At 34.5% G+C, this 23,068-nt stretch overlaps 1 protein-coding gene across 1 annotated transcript in view; it reads right to left on the bottom strand.

Moving 5' to 3' along the window:
• The window catches only part of LOC144448963 (splicing factor, suppressor of white-apricot homolog), a 70,089-nt gene extending 47,224 nt beyond the window's left edge, over positions 1-22,865 (bottom strand). Inside the window, exons 1-3 of the mRNA XM_078139352.1 lie at positions 22,628-22,865; positions 18,526-18,689; positions 1,366-1,530 (exon numbers count right to left, since the gene is read on the bottom strand). Of these exons, the coding sequence (XP_077995478.1) occupies positions 1,366-1,530; positions 18,526-18,689; positions 22,628-22,842 (544 nt within the window). The 5' untranslated portion in view covers positions 22,843-22,865. The remainder of the gene's footprint in view (positions 1-1,365; positions 1,531-18,525; positions 18,690-22,627) is intronic.
• Positions 22,866-23,068: the final 203 nt, after the last annotated feature.

The raw sequence follows: 23,068 nt of genomic DNA, 5'->3' as shown, positions 1-23,068 counted from the left end.
ATTTCATCTTGACTACTTCTACAATGTCATTGTTTCTTTTGCATTAGAAGTTGTCTGAGGGTGTGTAATAAATGTCATGTCACCAAGCCTACATCATTTTAGCTATAAGTTCTTTAAAATACAGATTCTCTCCTGGTGGTAATATTACATGTACATACACTGTGATACAGTATGTATACATATACATGTATACAGGTACAGGTAGCTAGGATTGTTGGTACAGATATATTTTTCATTTCCCTTTCTTTTCTTTTTTTGGGATGTGTGTATCACTGTAAGTGTGTGTGTACTTTGTGTATGTGTATGACTGTGTATGTGTATGTGTACATTTTTAGTATGTGTATGTTTTTGTATGCGAGGGGGGGAGGTCTATATGTTGTTATTTTTTTTGTTAGTTTCTGACATTCATAACATAGGCAACTAACTGTATGGTTGGCAAGAAAAAGTATGTTATGTTATGTACCTGGTGATTGGAACCATGTTCTTGTTCTCATTTGGCCTGACAAAAAGTTCAATCTTATTTTAATACTGATGGTGTCATACAACACATGGCTTTTGAAAAAATAATATTTTAGGGCCTTGAGATATAAGATTAACACGCTTGAATAGTGAAGATACCTGGTTTTAGTGAAGAGGCTGGCTATACAGTCTATGTATGTATACACAATCTATACTTTCATAGCTTTTAATACATGTATATAATCCATATTTTGTATCTCAGAGCCCCAGTCAAATTGTATAGTATAGATGTAGATGTAAACTGAACCACATTTGCCATAAAACTCATTGTTCATATTTTGACTATCTGTATGTTACTGTAATCATTGTCAAAGCATGTACCATTATCACCTAGTAATTAAGCCCTATCAACATCCTACCATGTATAAATTGATGTAAAATTAAATTTATTGACACACACATCCTTGGTTTAAAACTGTTTTTATACAGACATCAAGCCAAATTTATGTTTTGACAAACAAGTTCTCAGTTTAAAACTGTTTACATAAAACAGCCAGTGTACACTAGTACCATCATATTGATCAACAACTGAAAACACTAAACTGTCATTTGGTACGGTATATTTCCAAATGGGTAAATATAACTTGCGAAAAGTTACAGCTACCTGTGCTTAATTGCTACTATTGAACTTATGAATATGATACATACATGGACATACAGTGTACGGTACCACACCCACTCTCACAACAATATGATTTCACAGTTCTATTATCCCATAACCTTTTAGTTCTGTTATGAAGATATTATCTCTACCCAGACATTTCTAGATATGTATAATGTTGCCAACAACCCTGGGACTTTGTGAAATGTGGAAAGATAGATGTACAATATCAATACATGACATACCTTGATTTTCTTTATCGGCATCATCTTCGTAATCGTCTGTTGGCTGCGTAGGGTCGTACGTATCTATCGTACTGGACGATGGCAGATCGTCATAACTAAACCCTACTGCTTGGTAAGTATCTTCTGATATAGCTATGGCTTCATTCAGTCTTTTTAATTCTTCCTCTGTAAGCACAAAAGAAGAAGTTGTCTGTGTCAGTTGTACAACAGTTTTATCTTTTTCAAAAATATTTTCACACACTATCAATGTCTTTACATGTAATATATGTATTAGTATCAATTTTATTTGTAATACTTTTAGATATAGTATATCTAAATACTTAGTAGAACTTGATGACTCTAATATGCTAGATGACTCTGACCATGTAACATGCTAAGAGTCACAGAGTTCATTGAGAGCCAATGAAACTGCCATTTTAGAGAGTATTACAGATTTCTACTTTCTAATGTTGGACTACATTTGTTCATACAATGTACGTGTATTACAATGAATATGAATATACAGGAAAGAAATCTGTCACTACATTTTTGAGAACAGTTTTGGGGACTGTATTCATGAAAATGCTGGCTTGATACATGTTTGGAAGTGTGGAGGCACTGACCTGGGATTGAAAATTAGCCCTTCAAATATCTTTTGTCTGTCAAAAGCCATCAATTGGCATTGATTTGATATTTGCATTTCCTACACTACAGTATGCAATTAATACCAAATCAAACTTAATTTACATTGTATATACAATGTACACACATCAACAGTCTGAAACAAAAAGAGCCTAACTATACGATGTACATGCATTTAAACATAACTGTATATGTAGTGGTAAAGAGCTGTTCACTGATGCATGGAACTACCAATGGAAGTAAACTCTATCCATCTATTGTTAGAATGGGACCAACTTTACAGAAATTTATGGGGCACTGCAAGTAAGAATCAGAGAGTTGTAAAGACTGCATGACAGGAGATGAACAATTGCATTCAGGTAAACACATTGAAGTCAACTATAGAGATCCTACATGAAATAGTTTGATACCAAACCCCATAGAAAGACACAATACAAATACAATAGTCATTTTCATCTCTCATTTACAAGAAGAGAGGTTGACAACCAGGTTATACACAAAAGATCTATGTATCAACATAAATGTTTGTTGCTTAGTTTTGAATTTTACATTTCTTTTATCAGTTTTATTATTTTTATACTCTCGTTAATATCAACACCATTCCTGTTGCACTACTACAGAAACCCATACTTACATTGTACATTTTTTGTAATGCCTTCAGGAAGATCCTTAACTTGTACATATATTAATGAAAACTTCAACATACGGTATAACTCTGTGCCTCTGGACTTTACATTTGTATTTGGCATACATAGGCACATTTGATAAATTTTCTGATTGATTGATTGATTGACTGATTGATTGATTGATTGATTGATTGATTGATTGATTGATCGATCGATTGATTGATTGATTGATTGATTGATTGATTGATTGATTGATTGATGGATGGATGGATGGATGGATGGATGGATGGATGGATGGATGGATGGATGGATGGATGGATGGATGGATGGATGTGTACATTACAAGTAACATGTATTACTTAATTTAAACTAAAGCATTCTGATTTTAGGGTATAAACTTTTATCAAATTGAATTTTGTTAATGAAGTGGAATGTGATGGGTTTTCTACAAAAGTTCATGACATTCCAACCATACATCTTGGCACGATCTGCTCCAAAAGCTACATCATACATTACCACAGCAAATCTTAGTCATGCTTTATAATACTCTTGTTCGACCACACATTATCTATGGGCTTGAAGTGTGGGGTAGTACATACCCCACGTATTTAAATGATCTTTTTCTAATTCAAAAACGTATCATGCGTATTATCACATATAGTGACTGTACTGCACCAACAGAACCATTATTCAAGAAACTCTAGGTATTTTAAACATTTACCAGCAACAAAAATTACAGTTAGCAATATTTGTATATGATGTACTTCATAGGAATACACCCCAAGTTTTTGAAGACTTTTTTATCCCAGTTAATCATGCATACACAACTCGACAAAGTATTAGGAATGACTTGTGTATCCCAAGAGCTAAACATAGGACAGGACAATTTACCGTGAAGTATGCAGGCTGAAAACTGTGGAATAGTATACCACTGGATATAAGAAATATTCAATGCAGGTCCAAATTCAAACGAGAATACAAAAAATATTTGCATGTGTCTAGTTTTTCTTGTAAACAATAATTAGTTAATAATTAGTTATTTTTCTTCCATGTATATATTGTATGTTGTAGTTGTACAATGTATGTTTTTTTAACATAAGCCCAGACTATTGTATTTTGTTTGATTATGTACATTGTAATGTATGTATTTAAGGGGATGGACTCGATTAGTTACTTGATAATTACTTCCAATCTCCTCTTTCTCGTTATCATGTAATTGTATTGTTTCCTTGCATATTGTATGTTTAAATATTGGGAAATAAATCATATTATTATTACCATTATTATTATTATTATTATTATTATATGTATATTCCAACACAGCACATTATGTTCTACTTCAATTAATACTTTTCACCATGCACCAGATGTCTTGGTAGCTTTTTTCTGAGCATCCCTGGGATGCGTTCCTACCAAAATTAGCGTCAAAATCCCTTTACGGTGCGTCTTTTCCAAATTTGCATACACACTACATATACATGTAAATATATTACAAATGTAAAAACATGTATACAAGTACATAGTTTGCACTTCCAAAAAGGAAATATTTATATGCAATAATACTCAAATACAGTGGTTTAATTTCATCTTTCTAGACTTTTGATTTTCTATGGCAATCACTCTCTAAAAATATGTGCGCCGAGAACGAACTCCGGATGAATCTATGTCAGGGCGGTTCTTGGAGTCAGACCATACAGAGTACATAACACTACACTATGATACAATACTGCAATTCACTTCCACGACATAAAGTATGAACGACAGCGTGAACTTTCAATTTGACAGAGACACAGTTGTAAAAGCTTTATACAATTTTGTGTCGCTGAGGAGAACTGTTAACTCGGTATACACCAAGATAATCGTTTATTCTGGAACAATACCTTACGTGGGAACAAATGTTCATCCCAGACGAAGCTTGGAAGAGCATGTAGTGAACTGTAATTTGTAAATTCACGTAATGCGTTCAATCCCGTAATGAAGCTCAAAAAAAAGAAGTTTCAGTTTTAGTGAGAATGAAATTGCAGTATGAATTTATCTACGTGAAGTTTTCAGCATAGACTACTGTCCACCGATGTGGTCTATTTAATCATCGCTTCGCTGTGAAGGAAGATGCTTCACCGTAATGGCCATGCTATCGAGGGAAACCCTTTCTAACCACGTCTGTTAATAAGTAACCAATCACATGGATAAGTAATGATAATATCACATAGTTTCTAAACTACCCAAGAAGTGCTCTCCACATCAGGAAATGTGGGCACATGAAACTGTTGAAACATTTTGCATATGATGGGTCATATTCAAATTTCACAGGTCACACGGCACATAGAGATTTCGAACTTCTTCTTCTTCTTCTTTAAAAGTACAGTCCTCAGAATAAGTAATGTCTTACTGGTGGCATAGCAGCAGAGGGAATTTGAAACAACATATACATATGTACAATGTATACAGATAAAAATAAAGCATTCTGCATTAGTCCCACAGTGTTACTGACTGGACCTTCTCTTTGCGTCCCAAGTGTCAAATATGGCATCAAATACACACAAATAACGCGTTAACGCAACCTCTGCTGCACATAAATTGATCTAGTAAGCACTTTGATGAGTTTTGGACAAAGTCAGATTGAACTCTGGAGTTATCCATTATAAATGGGGCCCTTACAAATGTATGCAGTAACATGCAATGAAAAATGCAATCAAGTACACTGAATAAATTAACATTTATCAATTGATGCTTCAAACGAATCAAAACAACAACAACAACAATCAGCAATGAAGATAAAAACTGCTGATGTACATTCTGTATCTGCCCTGTACCTGTGCAGGTACATTGGTTTCTTGGTTAGTGTTTGCAGGTACATTTGTTTATCGGTTAGGGTTTGCAGGTACATTTGTAAATTCTCAGTGGAATTGCATTCTTTCTGGCCACTACACGTAGCTTCTGACACTTGACTTGACAAGAAAAGGATGAATTCTTAAGTTACAGTCAGGAATTACCAGCCTATTCACATCTATGGCACTATGCCAAGCTAGGGTACAAAGTACAAATCCTCCCTGATGGAAATTTTTCTCACCAGTAAACAGATAAATATCATTCACTGAAAGAAGATATTCTTTGGTTATCAGGAAAGTAATCATCTTTAAATTGGCCATAATCACACACAAGCCTTCACCCTAAAGTAATTTAAATAATTGACACTACATTTTGGACATAATATTTCATCTGGATCTTGGATAACAGAATTAAATAATGTGAGTTTGAAAAGTGACCTCATCATTGAACTTGAAAAATCTACCGCCTTTAAAGGCCCATGATTCATTCATAGGTTCTTGTAATACCGGTAGTACATGTATTATCTTATCAGTGAGGTATAAAGATTCAATACAAGTGAGGTAATGCCATTCCAGTATTTTCATATACATGTACTATGGGTTCTGCAGAATCATTTCATGATTTCAGATGACATAAATTTTGATTGCCCATAGCTTTCCTTATATAAAAACATGACCCGCCAATAAAGTATACAAACATTATAACACAAACTAATGCTACAGAGAACAGAGAAGTATTGATGTGTGGACCTGCGTGTCGACCCCCCCTCACTTTACATTGCCAAGAAACACAAAATTCCATTTTCACCTCTATTGTTCTTTCATTGGTGTGCACTGTCGCCTCATGGGGCTCAGCAAACATGAATATGGTTTTTTTTTTAGATGAACATTGAATATTCATGACTCCTAAGTGCTTATTTCTCTTCCATTTACAGTCATGATTATTGATTGTCATCTAATAACACCAAAGACAACTTGGGGTTCTGGAATAAGCATAATATAATCACATCATACTGTAAACCTTGGCACATCTACAAAGACTGCAGCCTGAAGTAGTTGACTCTTTGCCAGAGACTGGAATGAAACCATATGTTAATATTTACAGTGAGTTAACAAAATAAATGTGATACGAATTTAGTGATGACTTTTGGACCTAGAACCACTAACTGCTTGATTTAAATTCCTACTTTAAATCATTCAGTTGAAAACACACAGACTTATTCCTCAATATTTCATTTTCTTCAGTGGAAAAGCACAGACTCCATTATGTATACCCATTTTGCCTTCAATGATCAGAGACGTTTAATGAGATACAATACAATGTATCATGATAGTCTGCATGTAGACCAACAAACTACATGTAGCTAGCTTTGAGAGTTCTAATTTCTTACATGTATATGGTCAGATGTAAATTTGGATCAGGCAAGTCATAAATATTGTGAAAGTAGAATAACACAAAGTGTTTACCCTTGACTGCAATGTCAAGATGACTGATATCAAATTTGCTTTAGCCTAACAAGACATCATTCTTATGTCAAATTCAATGTGCTATAAATATGCATAAATATTGATTTCCTAATTGCAACAATAGGTGCCCAAAACAACAGACAGTACCTGTATGTACTTAATATTAATAGGTCTACCTCCTGGCAAAAGTACATGTATTATCTGAAGGCGGATTCAAATTATTTGCTACCTCTGAAAAACTCTTATTTTGACCAAAATTATACAATACAGGGATGTAGAAAATTTATGTGATAGAAGGAAAAACTTTAGTGATAGGTGAAAATTGACGTGAGAAACACAAGTGATTGTGCACCATATATAGCTACACATACATTGGAATGCATTCTTCCTAAAGAGTTGATCTACACTTTGTTTTACTGGCAAATTGTAAGGTTTTGTTCACAAAAGGATGTACATGTAATGATGTATTTTTTTACTGAGACGTTTACATTGTACATCTTATTACCAAAGATTTTACTTACCACAGAGTATGAAAAAGTGTTTTCGTTGAGATTTTCAAGAAAAATAAATTCTGAGCAGAAACAAAGCTTGTCACAGCACTACAAAATGTCTGCCTTCCATGGTAGTTACTTTAAACTACCCAGTACATATACTATGATGTAGTATGTAGTAAGACTTCTAAGCTGATTTAACAATACTGAGAATGACACATTGCTGTTCCCCTATCCCTTACTACTATAAATGGTGGTGCAAAAGAAACTTGATTTGTATCCTTCTGACTCATAACAAGAACTTTAGTATTATTTTAGAGGACACACTGGTTTAAAAAAGTACATCACCGTACAGTGAAAAGTCTCTAAACTATATATAACCCAATCACTAAACAAGTGAGTAGCAATTGCCTAAGGAGATAGTGGAACTGAAAAACCATCTACTATCCCTGCTACTTCTTGCTACACAATCAGAGAACATTGGTATGCTGTAATCAAAAGCCTGGTGTCTTTCCGACAAAAAATGTTGTTTCTACTATTATATCCCATGGAGACTGTACATGTAGGAACCCACACCCTTTTATTATATAATGTATGGAAGAATGATTTAAATGCATCTATTTGACAATTTACAAGATGATGCGAATGATTCTAAAGTACTTTAATCTTTTTACTTGTGGCAGATAAAGACAATTAATATTATTTAGTGAGTTTTCTGAACAAAGAGACACAATACAATATGTATCAGCCAGCACTCATCTGTGACTGGAGAAGTCTGATCAGGGCTGAACAACAGCGCTTACCTTATATGTAATAGGGGCATTGAGCCTTTATTTCTGAACAAAGTAATAATAATATGGGACACTGAGCCCTCTTGTAATTTCTGTGTTCTCTCTGAGCAAGGTAACAGATACAATGTATACTTATATAGCCCTCTTGTAATTTCTGTGTTCTCTCTGAACAAGGTAACAGATACAATGTATACTTATATAGTCCTCTTGTAATTTCTGTGTTCTCTCTGAACAAGGTAACAGATACACTGAGCCCTCTTGTAATTTCTGAGTTCTCTCTGAACAAGGTAACAGATACACTGTGCCCTCTAGCAATGTCTGTGTTCTCTCTGAACAAGGTAACAGATACACTGAGCCCTCTAGTAATTTCTGTGTTCTCTGTGAACAAGGTAACAGATATACAATGTACTTAGCCCTCTTGTAATTTCTGTGTTCTCTCTGAACAAGGTAACAGATACACAGAGCCTTCTTGTATTTTCTGTGTTCTCCCTAAACAGGGTAACATGGATACAGCGACATGACCATCTTGTCATTTCCAGACAGTGTTTACTGAACAGTCTGATTTCCCCTCTTGTGAAAACTTTCCAGGGAGAACAATGTCGACATGTATGAGTTGATAATATAACATCACATGTAATGGTAGACTTGAAAGGACACAGTATCAGGCACCATATACTATAATCAGTAAATTATCTCAATTCATCTGATTTGTCAACATGTAACATAATGCAGCGGAGGTCAGGCATGATATATTTTGTTAACTTAATTTTGTGCAAGTCATCTTGTGAACATAGCTAGCTCCATGTACCATAGACAGTGAAGGGGAGAAGGACTGGCAAGTCGGCAAAACATAAAAGAAAATAGTATGTCAGCTTATGCTACGTTGTCTGGAATATTACTGTCGGCGTTCACACCTTTGGTGAGGAAGTGACATAACACAGCATAGTTTATAGGATGCTTCCATTCAATCGCGTACTGTGGTGCTCGGAGAGTTTTTTTTAGACCAAAATTGAATCGATCGATCCCCTCCACTGTCTATGCATGTACAAAGCAGCTGTTTATTAGCATTCTATATGTGTGTTAAAGGCCAGGGATTCATTCCCACATTCTTGCATTAGTGCTAACTTATCAGTGTACCCAAATGATCATTCTTTTGTTCAGGATCAAATTCTTCTATAGTTCTACAACTAGTTCTAGGCAACGAACTGTTTTCCTCACCCACATTTTCATCCTAATCCAAACTGGACCTTTTAAAGTTTTTAACAAAATGAACACATTTTAAGTCAGCAAACCTGCCATATATACTTTTATTGAACAATCCTTTGACAATGACACGGCCTGGTCTAATAAAGACATGTACTGGTACATGAGATCAAAAAGTACACAAACATTTGTATATCTAAATATAGATGAAGCAAAGCTTAGCTATTTATTATCATATGTATCTAGTGTAAGCAAACATTAGATGTAGTATTCCCTGAATTACCTTACATTAAAATACCTGGGGGAACTCTGGAAGAATTTGTACCAACCTACTGCTCTTACCAAACCATTGTATGCTTGTATATATATAAAAAAAACATAATATAAAAAGAGTACATTACATGTATAGGTATAAGTTTGTACCCTGATTCTGTCAAATGGTATATAAGAGGATTTAGCATGTCTCTGACTGTCCAAACTTGAGTAATTTCAAGGAAGTGCTAATGCTGATAACTAAGTACTTGCCACTGAATCTCTTATTTTTTATACATGAGGCTATCATACACTGTATATCTAATTATAGATCTTGGCTGGAGTGGTTCAGTAGAGTGGTTCACTGCAAGGTACATGCAATCTTGTCCCCACAATCATTGTACTTTTCTATTTGTATAATGGTGTACAGTCTGCAGACAAAATATCCATATTTAGAGTTAATCTGATTAACTGTTAATCTGACTGTAAAGACAGACAACTGATGGTAACACACTACATGTATATCCTATATACAATAGATACCAATTGAAACATATATATGGAGGCTTAGCTGTACCCTTGATGAGTTGTTTATGTTTCAAGCAGTTGTCTATCAGCTGGTGTCTATTCCTGGTGTATATTGTACATGTACTTATACTAGGATGACAGGATTTGTTTGTCTCACCCCTCACCAGACCATGGCTAGGTGAGGTTAATTAAAGTACATACACTTATACTAGAATAGACACGACTGGAAACACAATGAGGTGTGTGTGTCCAGAGGGTGTCTATTGTACTAATACCTGACAAGTACACAAGATGACAGGATTCGCCCATCTCGCCCTCAGCTAGACTAGATAACGGTAAAGTACACGTGCAGTTTCACTCCCTGCATGCCAGACTAGATAACGATAAAGTACACACAAATACTGAGATGGCAGTTACACATTTGGATGGAGATACACACAACTAGTCCTGCTTGCATACGGAGTAAGTCATCCCTTCCTTCTCCGTCCAGCAAAGGGACAGCCATGAAATCTGGGCTTAGAATTAATGCACCATGTCAAATATTAGCAATAAATAATTTTACCTTGTCATGGCTACAAAAGTCCCAGTTTGGATGACCAAATATCCCAAAATCTCAAGTTCAACGGTAATTCAGGCATCCTCCTTACGTACGATGCCCTATTAGACGTTGCGATCAAATACGGTGGCGTTTGTAAAGTGGGCCATTTTAAATTAGTCGGAACTGGAAAAGTTTCAATTTCAACACTTTTTGTGATCTTACCAGTGACTACTATTAGTACTATCATCAAAGAGATGTAAAATAAGTACATATTTGATCGATAGGTGGGTTACATTGCTTTTCGCAGGACAGTGTTGAACAAAACGCGTGCACCGTCTGCAAGAAGGACTAACACATACATGTAACATGCAATATCCCATGTTCATGCAGCAAATAACCAAAACAACATTCACAAACCACTATCGATTCAGAAGCCTGATAGGGGTGAATAGCGCAACCTATCTTAAAGTCTCTAATTCATTACTGATAAGACTTCAGCAACAAGGAGTTGATAACACCTGATGCACAAACTTTACTAAAACTTTTCAAGAGCAACACCAGTAGGGTTTACTAATCCCATACATGTCAAACACTGTGTCAACATTTTGACAGCTGTACATTGTACATCAAGTCACACATTAGTAACCCTTACAGGATGTATGTCCTAATCACATAGGCAGGTATGAATGTCATCAGTGTCACACATTACATGGTAACCCTTACAGTCATGCTGTGTGTCCTAAACCATACACTATACATGTAGACAGGTATGAATGTCATCAGTGTCACACATTACGTGGTAACCCTTACATGCTGTGTGTCCTAAACCATACACTATACATGTAGACAGGTATGAATGTCATCAGTGTCACACATTACGTGGTAGTCCTTACATGATGTGTGTCCTAAACCATACACTATACATGTAGACAGGTATGAATGTCATCAGTGTCACTCATTACGTGGTAGTCCTTACATGATGTGTGTCCTAAACCATACACTATACATGTAGGCAGGTATGATCGAATGTCATCAGTGTCACACATTAGGTGGTAGTCCTTACATGTGTGTCCTAGACGGTAGATGAAACTGTACATTGAGCATGTACATTTGTAGGCAGGTATGAATGTCATCAGTGTCACACATTAGGTGGTATATTGTATAACCCTGTAACCCATATCTGTATATCAAAGATTGAGCTGGTCACTGCGTAGATATACATTTTGTACAACTAACTGGGCTGGTCACTATACATGTATACATGTATATGTACATCCATGCAACAACTAATTGGACTGGTCACTGTGTACATCCATCCAAGTTACCTGGATGGTCACTGTGTACCCCAAGCTGTGTACACCCATACAACTTACATTTAAAATACAAGGCTGGTCACTGTGTACACCCATAAAATTAACTTACACTTACAGGGCTGGTGATCACTGTGTACACCATACAACTTACACTGTTACAGGGATGGTCACTGTGTATACATCCACACAACTACAAGGCTGGTCACTGTGTTTACACCCATACAACTTACAGGCCTGGTCACTGTGTTTACCCAAACAACTTACAGGCCTGGTCACTATGTTTACCCATACAACTTACAGGCCTGGTCACTGTGTTTACCCATCCAACTTACAGGCCTGGTCACTGTGTTTACCCATACAACTTACAGGCCTGGTCACTGTGTTTACACCCATACAACTTACAGGCCTGGTCACTGTGTTTACCCAAACAACTTACAGGCCTGGTCACTGTGTTTACACCCATACAACTTACAGGCCTGGTCACTGTGTTTACCCATACAACTTACAGGCTTGGTTTCTGTGTTTACCCATCCAACTTACAGGCCTGGTCACTGTGTTTACCCATACAACTTACAGGCCTGGTCACTGTGTTTACCCATTCAACTTACAGGCCTGGTCACTGTGTTTACCCATACAACTTACAGGCCTGGTCACTGTGTTTACCCATACAACTTACAGGCCTGGTCACTGTGTTTACCCATACAACTTACAGGCCTGGTCACTGTGTTTACCCATCCAACTTACAGGCCTGTACATGTACATGGTCACTATGTATACCATACGTGATGAATATATCATATATTATGAATATATCCCCCTCCCCCTCCCCACGCCTAGCATTTTGAGGAAATAGAATTAAATTTTGGTGATTAATAATGGAAGAGTTTGTGTGTCTAGTTCTGTGTGAATACAGATATGTATACTTGTAATATCCCTGTGTGTGCAGATCATACATTTGTAAATATGTCTGCCTGCCTGTCTGCCTCTGTCATACATTTATGTTACATGTATTCTGCTACTTTGACAATGTATTAAATGAGTGAATATATCTATTTTCTCTGCTAAAATGTTACAACTTGAATAATGGTCTATTTAATCTGTGTATGTTTAATCCAGCAGGGTCACTACATGTATATTTGGTGCATTTGATAAATCAATACCATCAATTGTACATGTATCTTGAAAGGCATGAACTCTTTTTAAACTTTAACAAAAATATGATGAATGAACAGATAATAAACACACATACATTGTACATGTATCTACATTTCTTGAAATCTTGTGCAAAGCCTTGCTTTCATAAAAAATAAGAATTAGTACCAGGCCTTGTAAAAAAATCTTTCAATTTGTAATAGTATACAATGGCAAAATTATGGATAGGGCTGCCGCTTAGGCATCTCACGAAATACAATTTTTGTGAGAAAAAAAACATGATGTTTGATACAAAGTTGAGCAAAAGAACTGTATCAGACAGTATAATCCTGCAACCTGAGGCCACTCAAGAAAATGCTGAATAGTGACACATACGATAGTAATATGGGCCTCACCATTTGACTGTCATGATGACAGAAGCAGGAGGATTTGCAGTAGAAATTAAATTTTTGCATTTGTTGTCAACAGAAATAAGAATGCTATAACCAAATATCAACAACCAAATTGAGTTAATAACTGCAGGAATTTCAGTATGCAATATAATCTATAAAGGAAAATTTATGTTTCTCTGATACATGTACATAAATTTATGATACTGCGAAACATAAATTTGTTCACATTCTGACAGACAACATTTGGGATGTAAGCTTAGTTGATTGCAATGCTTAGAACGGATCATGGCAATGGCGATTTGAACTACATTGTGAAAAACTGTACATGAAACAACTTTTCAATAGTGAATTACATGTATTTTGTATTGTTGATGAAAACAGAATATTTATTTTGTATTTATTGAAAACAAGGTACATGTAACAGTATCTGTAATTCATTTGACAAAATGGAAAACCAAGATAAGAGAGGAGGGAAGTCTGGTAAAACTTGCATAGATTTCTATACCTTGTACTATAATTTTGGTGGGGAACCCTGGTAAGAGTGTGAAATCTGGTAAAAATGCACAAATTTCCTCGAAAACTATGCATTTATTATCTGTCATTGACATTTTTATTTTTGCATTTTGCTTCATTTGCATATTCTCTAAATTTGAATATTTGGTTGTATCATTTGCATATTATGTAAACTTGTATATTCATGATATCAATTGCATATGGATGATTAATGTGCAAATGACTTCTTTGGTACAATTCTTATTTTTATCTTTAAATACAAATTCACCTTGTCCATGCACTCATGTAGGACACAAAATCTTTCACTTAATCTGCTGTTTCTGACTATAACATGAATCTTGGCAAGTTTTTCCTTCCGCTGATTTTAACAGTTCACTCACATAACCAGTTCAGGGCTTATCACAAAGCCTGATAATTTTCCTGAAAAGCCCCTTTGCATGTTAATGAGCATACATGTTTAAATTCCCCATGTAAGACATTCTCTCAAAGTTTTTTTCTTCATTTTATACTTCAAATGCTGCCTCTCTATAGCTCTCAACCACATGTAGGAAGTTTATAATGGCAAAACTGATAGTACATGGTTAGAGTGTGAAATCTGGTAAAAATGCACAAATTTCCTTGAAAACTTTTTTTTTTACAGCCATACTTGTAATTGCAGTAGCTTTTGATTTATTTCAATTGTGAAGTGCCTGAGCACTGTCGTGGATATAAATGTTTATTATTATTATCATTATTATTATGTACACCCCTCTCCCCCACCCCATCCTCCTCACCTTTACTGGATTGTAACATCCCAGATTCCCTTTCACAATCAAGAATAAAGCCCCTCCCTCAACTTCACACTCAAGACTGTCATTGTCATGCATTTGTTATTCCTTCTGACCCGTTCACCACCCATCCCACCCCCTCAACTTAATACAAGGTTGTACAATGTAACATTCATTTGACAATAGACAATGCACACATACTCGTTCCTCTACAAAGAAACATTTAATGTACATGTACTCTAACTGACTGATAATTACTAGTAGTAGTATCTTACAACTCCTTCAAACCAATCACAGCACAGTTTACAAAAGTATACTCCAAGGTTTATTTTGACACTAATTGGCCATACTATGCATGTATGTAACATGAATGTTAGAAATTGTTGTGAATATCATCCTTTTTAAATTTCCAACATCAAAATGCATGTTTTTACATCAATAATTTGAACTACCTAAATGACAAATACCAGTTAAGCCTGTCGTAATTGGCACTTTTCATACAATAAAGTAATTTAGGAGTTAGGAGTAGTTTTGTAGTTATTTTGTGAACAACACACTTTAGTAGAACAGTAGAACTAAGAGACAGATTAAAATTAGTCCAGTATATCGTTACCATTTATACCTTCACTCAAAAAACAATGTTGGCATCCAGACTACTGGTAGATTAAAATGTGAATGGTAATTACATTTAATTTGTGTTTTCAAGACTCCTTCACTTCAATACCACAGTAATCATGCCGACATGTATTCCAAATGGGAAATGTACATTTGTACATTAACCAAATGACACTGTAATTATGAAGTAAAATGAACTAAACTATAAATTTATCACTGTAAATGATTTTGAACACAATTAAAATACAAGTACATTGTAACTGTAATTTTGTGACAGTACAAATGTCTAACACTGGAATAACATTTCAATTTTTGTCACTGTCAGGAAAAGGCTGGTATATGTACATTTCTAAAATACTTTTGAATGAAGACACTACCATATAGATTTACCAGAAGTTTTGATACTGGTCATCAGGTGGGTAGGTTTCATCACTTTGGAGTAACTAGACTGTAGACAACAGGTTGAAATCGACATTGTTAGAGTTACAATGTACCCTTAATTTTAACTTTGAAATCTGATGTAACACAATATCTCTAAAACTGCATTGAAAAATGTTATAACTACAGACATTAAAAATATGGTGAGGCATCAAAACCTATATTTGAACTACTTTTTAATTTTTTTATCTAATTTTAAATTTTATGGTTTTCATTTAGCTATTATTTCAGCTAGTAAACCCTGCTGCTCCATACAACAAAATGTTAATGTAAAATAAACAAAATCCACAGCAACAACTGTTCGGATTAACACTAATATCAAATCCAGTAAAAGAAGCTGACACAGCAGTTTTCTAAAAAATAATATCCATTAAATACATGTACCTCCTACATTGATTTCAAAGAATCCCCCCCCCCCCCAACAATATTTGTGTTCTTTGAACTGCCTACATTGAGATTAACAAATTGTAATATAATTCTCTCATACATGATATATTGTATTAACCTGTCTTGTTAATCAAAGTTATGGAACTTTCCGTACAAGGTCATTCATAGCATATGTACATGCTTCAATGATGGAAAATTCCACCATATGTATATATGCATGTCACGTATACAGTGTACCTAATGAAGGTCAATAACATGTCTGAAGAGATAATTCACATTTGTATGCCTTATACTCATTTAAAAGATCATTTGATTTGATTATCAAAATAATATTTCAAACATGTATGCAAATTACATCTTATATAATATAATATAATATAGATGCATATATTACATATCAAAAAATATTGTCGTTTTCATACCTTATGATAGTTCCTAATTCAGTTGTTATTGGAATCTAAAAATTAGGTAGCAAAGGAACCAAGCTATTGTTACAAACTAGTGATGCGTGTAAGTATGGCCTGCACGAAACAGGTCAGTATGATAAAGGTCTACATTTTAGCCACAATAACTATTAGACTTCAAAAAATTCCAAATCCTTAGGAGCTAATATAGTCTAATTAACTGGAATCAGTATCAATAAATCCAACACCACTCAGAAATATTTGTCTAAACTTATGGTGTGGTGAGTTTCAATTTCATACAAACATAAATATTGCTTTCTGCAAGACTGTATAATTAATATGTGTAGTTTGAACATTTTACTTAAAGCAAACACTCAAAGTATCGGTAGATATCACTTTACATGTAATAGATATCGTAAAATATCGTAAATAAAAGTAGTAACCCATGTTCATGGAAAGTCCCATATTTCATTAATTAAAGTATGTGTGGCTGTTTAGTAGTAAAAGTATCACACTCAGCACAACAATATATAAAACAGCCCTTCACCACTGACTGGATTTCTAACACTTGAGAGGCTCTTTTGCAATTTTCCGAGTACCTTTTTTACTTAGACTAGAGCTGGCTTCAGTCATACATTAATGCACAATAAATCTAGTTTATTAACAATTACTTGTTATTCTGACCCATATGCCCTAGTCATTGTAGTATCTATATCACCCTCTATAAGCATGACAGATTGCCTGGTGATGTTTCAATATATTTGTCAGTCAGCCACAAGTACAGGTCACAATGACTGCAAAGACATGTTCTGGTCAACGACCTTCTTTTATTTGATTTGCTAGACAGTCTAAATGTAGGCTGTTAACCCAACAATGTAAATAGCGTGATAACTAAATAAATTACTACTAAGTACTACAGCATCAAGCTAATGGTGTAGTACAATGTAAGCCTATTGTTGGTTTTCAAAATTAATGAATGTATTTATTTATTTTTTGAAATTTTACTAAGTATGCATATATGTATAAAGTAGTATTTGTATCAGCAATATATTTTGTATGTTACCTAGTAATATCATGTTTTCTTCATTTCTCTATTTTTATGTTATTAGACTGAATAAACTGACAATTACAACTATCTTTCTTAAAATTTCGCCCAAGTTTTAATCTTAATCATCCGACATGAGATAAAAAGCTGTATGAGTCTAATTGATTTGTGAGAAATGTTGTCACAAAATAGAAAAAATAATAACTGCTATGTTACACGTCATGTGTTCAAATAACGATTACTATTCTGATGAATCAATCAGAAAACATCAACAACTTGCCAATAAAATAATTAGACCCCCTAGAACTTAGAAGCTGTAATTCGTGATATTTAAAAAAAAATCCATGTTCAAAAATATATCAAAGTTTCTGATTATCTGAATCATACTTTTACTAATTATTCAAAGCAATGTATACACTGACTTGATGTCCATATGTAAACAATTCTAGATGTTGTACTTGCATCCATATCACTTATTTGTCAACACTGTGTAAAGCTGTGAGATGTTGCAAGTATTCGACCAATCAAGAACATACTAGTATTATAATTTGAAAATAAGAGTAAAACCCTTGACAAATATCTTTTTCTCCTAGCATGTACATGTACTTCTTATTGTCAGCCTAGGTACAGTCAGTTGCATGTTCTTGTTTGGGAAGCTAACCTGCCAAAGTGTCTGGGTGTAGTCAGAGTCATAGCAATGTGATATTGCACTTATTCTATGCACTACAACTCACTATTACTAGTTACCTCCATGTACAGAGGAGTGACATTTGCCATGTATGCCCCTACCTTGTCTGTGTTGTTCCTCCAGGAGATCTGTGTGTAGTGCTAGATACCTCTCTTCATCACAGAGAGCTTCTATTCTAGCCTCTTCTTCTGATAACTGGTACTCTCGGTTCCAGGAGTCCATTTCATATTCTGAAAGATTATGTAAATATCCTCGGCCATCATACCTGTATGAAGAAAAAACATACACACAATGCATAAGAACTCATTGTGGCAACACTGACATGTGTTAGTAGGAAATGGAAGCTGGGAATTAAACAGAATCCTTGTAATAAAGCAAGGGATATCTGCTACATTTTGCAGAACTTTCCTGTAACATTAATAACATTAATTGCAGTTGCACTACAATTAAATGATATCACCTGTTCACAATAGAGAAATATTGCAAGCTGATGGACAAACACATATTGATTAAAATGGACCCTGGGGTGGGGCCAGCTACTCTTAAAGTAAGATATACTGGTATGCGCCACCCTAATGGGTCTGTTTTCAAAATATCCCTAACATGGGTCATCTTTTCATCTGAAAACTTCACAATCAAGGGGTTAATATACTTCACAATCAAGGGGTCAATATACACATCTTCATGCTTTAGAAATAATGACGGGGTATGAGAATAAAGGTAATTGCCCATACGATTGTGAATGGAAATCCCTAAAAATGGGCATGTTTTTTTTTTATTATGCATGGATAAATGTTTTGAATGTGCTCCACCCCCATCCCCATGCCCACCTGCACCCCAACCTCCCATGGGTAACATAACTTATAACTTCTACAAAGTTTAAACAGTAGACAGTGTATGGCACTCTACCTACATGACTTTTCTTGTCAATTGGGTAAACATAACTTATAACTTATACGAGGTTTACACATCAGATACTATATGGTACTATACCTACATGACTTTGCGACGACAGGCATCACAAAACTACTACTGTGAAATGACAACTTCAGACAAGCTGTATACATTGTATTTGTAAACAAAATCAGACGTGTCTTCCCTTGTAATATACATGTATAATTACCAAAGTTCAGACCTACATTTGTCGCTGTAAAACAGAATTTAACAATATTTTGCCTTGAGGCAGATTATACAAACCTTGATTCATTGTGTATTGGTTTCAATAGTACCTACAAGCAGCATTGATTGGGTGGGAGTGGCAACTTCAACCATGTTTTTATGTAAGTGATGTCTTTTGTAAATAACTGTCAACAAAACATTTCCCTTTCTTTGCCATCAAATCAGTCACTCTATCTTTAAGACTTGTAAACTTTGATCTCAATCACTATTTACCATACCCAATACATGTACAGTTATAATGCTTCACAGCAAATTTCAGCTAAGCTTGCTGAAAGTTTCATTTTTACACCTGTTTTGTAGCTTTTATTTTCATCTACCTTATTGCCTACTGTATCGAGTTCAATTTTACCTACTAATTGTGTGATTGTTAATGTAGTGATGTTTGAGGGCCTCAAAGAAGTTTTTCATTTACTACTGTAACACTTATTTGAGCTACCCTGAATAAATATATTACTATAATTACTATATTATTTCATACAGTATTGGTAGATTAATACTTCAAACACATAGACGCCATACAAATGATAACAAAATATTACCACACACTGTTCCTACACAGCCAAAGACTACACAAAGTTTAACATGTATACATTTGCCCACACTTCAGTGATTTCACTTTTTACCGATGTTACAATCACTTGTACATGTATTGTCAAGACTAAGTATGTCTGAAATGTCATCCTTATCTTCTAATGCTGTATGAAACAAGATAAAAATACATTTCTGATACATACTGCTTTGTCAAGCTTAGCTGAAACTGGTTGTAATTTTTTGCTACATTGTACTTCACACAATACATACAAAGATAAAAGGGATTATATTTGACACTTTGAAGATGAATGGGGTGATTTATTACACTACATCTATACACTACTAATATTTACCAGATGATGACATTTCAATGTCTTGCTAAGTAGGTAAGTAGTCTAGGTAAAATCTCCTGGGCTTCCTCAGTAATTTTATAAGGGTTCTTGAACAATTATGGTAGATTGTATGGGAAATGATGCCACTTTTACCCCTTTCTGTTACCAGGGGTTACCAAGTCTGAGCAAAAATCGAGTTGCTTGTTCAAAATAATGATACAATGGCATCCATCTCAGTATTATGTAATAAACCATGGTAATCATCTCAATTTTTTTTTCTTCATACTAAATTTTATCTAACAAATAACAGAACATTGACCCCTTTAAAGTTTTTAACAATCCCAGTGATATACTGGGAACTCAGGATGATGTTTACTTGCAAGTACTTTCATGTACTTCCGCTTGTATCACATTTTTTTTGAAAGAAAATGTTAAATACATGTATCTTTTCATTTGTAAAGTATATAAAAATAGAATGTCTAAGATATTCACAAAATATTTCAACCCCTCCTCCATACATCTACACTCAACACAATTTCAAATCTCTAAAGATATTGCAGAAATGTCGTATTTAAGACATCAGTGCATTGAAACCATGTACTTTGTTGTATTTATGACATTTGATTCTTTATAGCTGAGATTAATGATAGCATGTGAAACAAATAAATTAAAACACGAGTTTGGTTTTTTGGTGTGTTTTTTTTTAAAGTTTTTACTTTGATGAATGATTTACTACACAACATATGTTTAATGGATGTTGACAGTTTGGTGTCTTGCCAAGGGATGTAAGTGGGCAATATCTACTGGGGCTCCTCAGTAATTTCACCAGGGTTCCTAAACAAAATTATGGTAGATCACATAGGAAACAATGCCACTTTTACCAGCTCTGTTACCATTGTTAAGAAAAAATACTGTATTTTCAAAACAGTAAGAATACAATAACATCCAATACAGTATTTCAACTATGTACTCATGAGCATTGTGCCTCTCTTATTTAGTTTTTAACTATGCCAGTAAAAAATACTAGGGAACTCAGGATGATTTTTATTTACACAGTATACTTACTGCCTTTTAATTTACAACTTGCAAGAAAAACATATTTCTTTCAAATTGTCCAACATCTCTTTTCTGTAATAGTATTTTGTAAAATTTAGTGAATGTGAAAATAGTACTTCTATGACAACAAAAATCACCCCAAAAAACAAACAAACAAACAAACAAACAAACAAACAAACAAAAAACATCTGCACTAACTTGCAAATCTCTTAGTTTTTTTCAAAAAATCATTTTTATTTCATTTATAATATTAGGACATCAGTGTAGAGAGGAGCTTTGATTCTTTCTAGTTGAGATTGATGATGCCATGTGAAACAAATATATTAAAACATTTTTTTCTTCTTTTATATCAGTTTTCACTTTGTACATATTTTAAAAATACACTTGAGAATGGGTAAAATACAGGGCAACTAAAATCATTCAAAATGTGTGGTACCTATTAAACTTTGAAGTCATGGTCTTGCAATAATTCAATTAATGAAACAATAATCATTTTCTTGTATATTTATATCTTTTCAGTATTAAACTTTATGGTCCTTGTAAATAAAATCACGCACTTTACACTAAATTTTATAGTTACATCGAACTTTGATGTCCGCTATATACATCTTTCAAAGTTTCATTGAGGGTTTTGCTACCGGCTTCCTCAGCTGTCGGCATGAGGTCACCACAGTGTAATCAGTCGCTTGTCATGACACAACCAGCTGCTCAACTTGCTTGCAAACAAAAGAAAACTCAAACCTCAAGTTTGACAATAACTGTCACTGAATGATAATATCACATAAGTCAATTAAATTCCAAAAGCTTTGTTTTTCAGTCATTACGGAAACGAAGAATCATTCGACTGCACACGACTTTAGTGAAGGTCGTTCACTCTTACATCACGCTTTTTTTTAATGCTTTCGATGCATGCAATGCAATGCCACCGTCAATAACACGCAATTATTATTGCTTCCCTTATTATTCAAACGAGCATAATTTGCATTTCACTCATAAATCAAGGAGTTCATTTCTACTATTTACATACAAAAATGAGTGACTCTAAAATCTTTGCAATTCAACATTCTTTACCAAAATGCTAGAGAATAACTCTGAAAGTACAGACCTGTCGATCATCAAACTTTCGTCTCCCATCCACGGAATCAAGTGATTTCCCCGGTCAATATATTTCGCCTTTTCGTCATCGCGAAATAATTTGGCCGAATACCCAAAGACAAAGAGTTCATCTAGTTCTTCCTCGCGGGTTTTAGGAGCTTCTGACTTTTTTCTGTCCAGAATAACCGCTCGTTTCTGCCTCGACTTCTTCCCAAACAGAGCCATATTTGACTATGAATCACTCACATTGGCTGTATTCCGGTTTTTTCCATCAACAACATATTAAAATCTCGTCGAAGTCGCGCGTGATCTAAACGAGAACATATTCTTCAGTGGTGTATTCTCGTCACAGAATACGTCCACATATCATCCTGATAAAATACATCTTGGGTATATGCACCAAATAAATATATAACTTTTTATATAAAAAAAAAGAAAATAACAAATTAGC

Source organism: Glandiceps talaboti, chromosome 18, assembly GCF_964340395.1.
Source record: "Glandiceps talaboti chromosome 18, keGlaTala1.1, whole genome shotgun sequence".
Taxonomy (NCBI): domain Eukaryota; kingdom Metazoa; phylum Hemichordata; class Enteropneusta; family Spengelidae; genus Glandiceps; species Glandiceps talaboti.
Note: the sequence above shows the minus strand (reverse complement) of the source record. Positions and strands in the feature narration are given on the sequence as shown.